Source organism: Triticum urartu, chromosome 2 (genome assembly GCF_003073215.2).
Source record: "Triticum urartu cultivar G1812 chromosome 2, Tu2.1, whole genome shotgun sequence".
In the NCBI taxonomy this organism is placed as follows: domain Eukaryota; kingdom Viridiplantae; phylum Streptophyta; class Magnoliopsida; order Poales; family Poaceae; genus Triticum; species Triticum urartu.
Window position 1 is genome coordinate 47,715,215 of NC_053023.1, and position 5,192 is coordinate 47,720,406.

At 45.0% G+C, this 5,192-nt stretch overlaps 1 protein-coding gene across 1 annotated transcript; it reads left to right on the top strand.

Annotated features, from left to right (window-relative positions):
* LOC125540964 (NAC domain-containing protein 46-like) lies at positions 1 to 1,373 on the top strand. The gene is made up of 3 exons (XM_048704477.1): positions 1 to 276; positions 348 to 640; positions 817 to 1,373. Exons 1-3 carry the CDS (start codon positions 81 to 83, stop codon positions 1,156 to 1,158), a joined length of 831 nt encoding a protein of 276 aa, XP_048560434.1. The 5' UTR covers positions 1 to 80; the 3' UTR covers positions 1,159 to 1,373.
* The last annotated feature ends 3,819 nt before the right edge of the window (positions 1,374 to 5,192 follow it).

A 5,192-nucleotide genomic window follows, 5' to 3' on the forward strand; every position in this document is an offset into this window, starting at 1 on the left:
ACACCTCTTCACATCTCCCCAGCCTCTGGTTTTTCCACAACGTAGCAAAGGTAAGCTGGTAGATCCGTGAGGCCGCAGCGATGTCGGACGTGACGGCGGTGATGCATCTGCGGGGGGAGGAGCCGTGGCTGGCGCTTCCTCCAGGGTTCCGGTTCCACCCCACCGACGAGGAGGTGGTCACGCACTACCTCACCCCCAAGATCCGCAACCCCGACTTCTCCTGTCTCATGGTCGCCTACGTCAACCTCAACAACACCGAGCCGTGGGATCTCCCGAGTAAGTGTAGTACTACTTGTCAATAATTTGCAGGCATGAGGCAGAGCGCTCATGGCCAGTTTGTTCTGCAGAAAAGGCGAAGATGGGCGCGGGCGAGACGGAGTGGTTCTTTTTTGTGCACAAGGATCGGAAGTACCCGACGGGGACGCGCACCAACCGGGCGACGAAGAGCGGCTACTGGAAGGCGACGGGTAAGGACAAGGAGATCTTCCGCGGCATAGGACTGGACGCCGTCCTCGTCGGCATGAAGAAGACGCTCGTCTTCTACCGCGGCCGCGCCCCCGGCGGCCAAAAGACGTCGTGGGTGATGCACGAGTACCGCCTCGAGGGCGAGCTGCCCCATCGCCTACCCCGCTCCGCCAAGGTACGCAAGAATCTATTTTGTTTTTCCGTCTCTGTCTCCAGACAAGTCGATCGATTCAACCGCTAGAGCATCTAGAGATGTTGCTGGACCACGAACTCACATCACATGTCATGCTCGGGATTTGTTTCTTATTCTCCTCGTGTTGCTTTCTCAACCTGTCCGTTGCGTGCGTGCAGGACGATTGGGCTGTTTGCCGGCTGTTCAACAAAGAATTGGCCGCGCAGAATGCACCCCAGATGGCGCCGGCGGCCGACGCGGACATGGAGGAGGAGGACCCGTTCGCCTTCCTCGATGAGTTGCTCAACAGTGATGACTTGCTCAACAACGCTGGCCTGCTCGGCAATGCCGACCCGCCGATGCTCATGGACTATCCGTCAGGCGCCATAGACTTCGCCGGCGCTTCCAGCTCCACCTCCAGCGCGGCCCTGCCGGTTGAGCTGGACATGGAGCATCGGACCCGCAAGACGGAGCCACCGGCACCGCAGCAGCAGAGCCCAAACTACATGTGGAAGATGTGATGAGACTAATGAATCCATCCATCTATGACCCGGACTAGAGCGTCTCAATTTGCTGGTAGCTATATATAGATGGTTATTTGGTTGGAGCTACCTCTTCGATTGATTAGTTGCTTCATTAACTTCGATTAAGGATCGAGTTAGTTGATAAAACTTATTGTGTATTGATGGAGCTGAACTATTCCCCTTCTGAATGTTCTATTTATTCTATTGTTCTTAATAATACATGCCATGGTTGATTCAGGGGTCTTGGTTAAATGATAGTACCATCCTGTAATCGTGTTTGTTTCCCAATCCCCGGCGGCAAATGTGTTTACCAAGAAAACGATACCGAGAGATGATGGAGGTGAACTATTCCCCTTTTGAATGTTCTGTTTATTCTATTGTTCTTAATAATACATGCCATGGTTGATTCAGGGGTCTTGATTACATGACAGCACCGTCCTTTAATCGTGTTTGTTTCCCAATCCCCGATGGCAAATGTGTTTACCAACCAAACTATACCGAGAGATGATGGAGCTGAACTATTCCCCTTTTGAATGTTCTATTTATTCTATTGTTCTTAATTATACATGCCATGGTTGATTCAGGGGTCTTGGTTACATGACAATATCGTCCTGTTATGTGTTTGTATCCCAATTCCCGACGGAAAATGTGTTTACCAAGCAAACTATACCGAAATACTATTTAAAGACTTTGAAGCGCCCAGTCACGGAGCCAAGGTGCATAGTAGTTCCGTCCCATTTCTTGTAGAGGTCGCAAGTACAATTTCCGTGCGTGTTTATGCAATGGTTTCAAAATTATAGGGGTTTCGATTTCTCTACCCGTTTGTTAAATGGTTCTAAAAGTAGTGGCCCGGATGGTTCAAACATGCGATCTGTGGTAGTTCCATGTGTTTTCTGCGTGGATGTTGCCGATTTGATTTCTCTGCCCTTTTTATTTTTTGTTCCAAAAATATAGCAATAACTTTTTTAAGGAATACATCCATAAGTGGTCGGGATGTTTCGAACGCACAACCTATAGGACAGTAGAGGCCTGTTGAGCGGCCCAGCCTATAGCGAAGCCCAATATTATTTTGTCATACGGCAAAATTTGATTTCACGCCTAACTTATTTTCTTTTAGACGGAGGGGGCCACACCCATTTAAACTTGTTGTTGTTCCGCCCCTAGTGTTGGAGTATAGAACAATCGAGTGAAGCCGTTTGAGTGCATTAACAAAATGTTCGTGTTTGTGTCGATTTCAAAGTCTAGCCATTTCCATCCGGAAAAAAAGCTAACCGTGTTGAAGATTTTTCTTAAGAAATTTTATGTGCAAACTTCATGCTGTAACAACATTGTATTCTCAGAAATCCTGTTCTTACATACACATTTCACAAGAAATTACATATTGTGAGAGGGATAATAACTGCTTGGAGCTGAACGTGAGACTAAGGGGGTGTTTGTTTCCAGGGAATTTTTTGTATAGGGACTAGAAAAAGTTTCTCTTAGAGAGTTTTTTATCAAACGGGAGGGACTTTTTAGGGACTAAACTAGGCATTTGAGACTAAATGAAGAAGACTCTCAAGGAGAGTCTTTTTGAGACTTTTTGAGACTTTTCCAACAATGCCCCTCCATGCACCCATTGGCCTGCCACCCCATGGTGTTGTTTTGATTGTTACTTTTCTATATACTAGGGGCAACATGGTCATTTAATAACCTCTAGGAAGGGACTAGGGACTTTTTAATCTTTGGAAACAAACAGGGCGGGGGGGGGGGGACTTTTTAGTTGGGACTAGAAAAAGTCCTAAGACTAGAGAGCCAAACACCACTTAACTGTCCATGGTTTCTACTAGCGCGTAAGATTTTCATAGAATTGTTACGTAAGAATAGCATTGTTCTTGTATTTTGCTCTGGTAATCAAGCCTTGAGCCTACCGTTTTCTCTGGTTGAATTTGGTTTGTCATAGGTGGGTCCTTCTTAGAGCAAGTATAATAGGATGACATAGACGGCCTATACGACTTTACATATTACTTCCTCTGTCCCATATTATAAAATGTTTTTGTAGTAGAAATTGAATTGCAAAAAATGGCTTATATTATGAAACAGAGGTAGTATATTTTTGTTGAGTTGAAGGAGAGAGAAGAGAATCGGGCAGCCTGTTGTAACACGGGCTGTAATTTTTTTTATAAGTGTAAGGTGGGTCATGTAATAATAAAGTAGTAATTTTTTGTAGCCAACTACTTATATATACTTCCTCTGTCCGGTGAAAAGTGTACATATAGAAATTTTAGGACAAATTATGGAGTGGAGTAAGCAATGCATTGGCAATGTGCAAGCCATCATTTCTCTCCTCTTTAATTATTCAACCCCAATGAGCTAAGTGCATGTAGAAATTAAAAAGACCATGTGAAAAATGTTATTGGTCTTGGTTACCGTATGATGAGAGAAACATTTTTTTTCTACTTTAAAGTGCATTTGAAAGATAGAAATACACTTTTTTGTGGACAAATTTTAAAGCCAAACATATAATGTTCACCGGACGAGTATACAATGTTCATAAGACGGCCGATGCGGGGGTAGTACGTGATTTTTTTTTCTTTTTGAATCGGGAGCGTACGTACCTGATTGGTTTAAATGAACCGAGAATCAAGGGGAACCGTTTCTTGTGCGGTCGCGCTGGAATCAAACCGTTTCTTGTGCATGCATGGCTGTCGTCATCGAATCCATTTGCACGAGCGCGAGCATAAAAAGGAACACTAATCAAATCTATACCTCGCGATTAATTGGAGCGTGCGCCTCTCGTACTTCTAGTACATTGTACTATCTCCGTTTAGGTTTACTCCGTATTAGTGCTTGTATTTTAGGTTAAACTTTGACCTTTGATTTAACTAATACAAAATAAATCAGGACAGTATAAGTTTTGTGACATACAACATATATTTTGTTGGTCAGATCCACAGACAAAGTTGGGCACAAAATATGAAAGGACCAAAATAAATCAAGACAGAGATAGTCAATAGTAAAAAATAATTAAACAACGGCATGTCCACCTACTACTACTGATCGCATGCTGACGGTCGGTCGGGGGTTTGGAGAGCTTCGACCCGTTCGCGCTCCTCGCCTGCTCAAGGCCATATCGGCCCATGCTCAACTCACGTACTCTCCGCCTGACACCGACGATTTCACTGGCACTTCAAGCTCCACCTCCCGTGCCACTCTACCGCTTAGCCCGACATGGGCGATCTGGTCATCAAGACAGAGCGGCCGACGCACGCAGCAGCAGATCCAGAGCTCTAGCTTCCAACTACTTCATGCCGGCGACGGCCAATGACAACCATGGCGGCAGTGGCAAAGCTTATGCCAAATCATTGGTGGGGAATGGGCCAAGGAGGGCCGAAATTATGAGGTCTCGGTTGTTTTATCTGGATTCATGGCCCAACTAGAAGTATAGGCACGCCTTGTGGCATCGGTTTCTTTTTTCATCAGTGAGACATTTACACGTAGCAAAACTGGTGTCCATCATCGGCAGTCTTATTAGATGCGGCAATCTTGAAGCAGTCTTGAGCATCTTAAAGCCGTTCAATATAATATCACGGCAGTCTTGAAGTAATCTTGCTACAGAATTAGGGCGTGAAGCAACGATGAACTGTTCCATATGATGTCATAGCAGTCCTGAGGCTACAGTACTAAACACATTCTTATTCCTTCATTATTTGGGAAAATAAATATACAAGAGAACGTCTTTGTGGTAATTGTTGTTGTATGTCGCTCACACGAGATATACTACAGATGAAAGTTTTTATTTGTTGTCTTCAGTTAGCATCCAGTTCCAACTCGCTGCAATGTGTATGCATGGTACTGTACCAGGGCATCTTCAACGCTGACCAGTAAACAGACGTCACAAATGTTCATTTTCATGTCCTGTTATGGTCCATGGACATAATGCAGAAGGGAGGCATCTAATGTATTCATAAATTAGTCTGGTTGGAAGGAAAGAGAGTAAAGGGGGACTATGCATGTGCTGGGATATTTTGGTGTGGTATCCGGTTGGGGGGAGA

Coding starts and splice junctions, on each gene's coding strand:
- LOC125540964 (XM_048704477.1), top strand. CDS start 81: ATGTCGGACGTGACGGCGGTGATGCATCTGCGGGGGGAGGAGCCGTGG. Junction 277..347: donor CGAGCCGTGGGATCTCCCGA/GTAAGTGTAGTA, acceptor TTTGTTCTGCAG/AAAAGGCGAAGATGGGCGCG. Junction 641..816: donor GCCTACCCCGCTCCGCCAAG/GTACGCAAGAAT, acceptor GCGTGCGTGCAG/GACGATTGGGCTGTTTGCCG.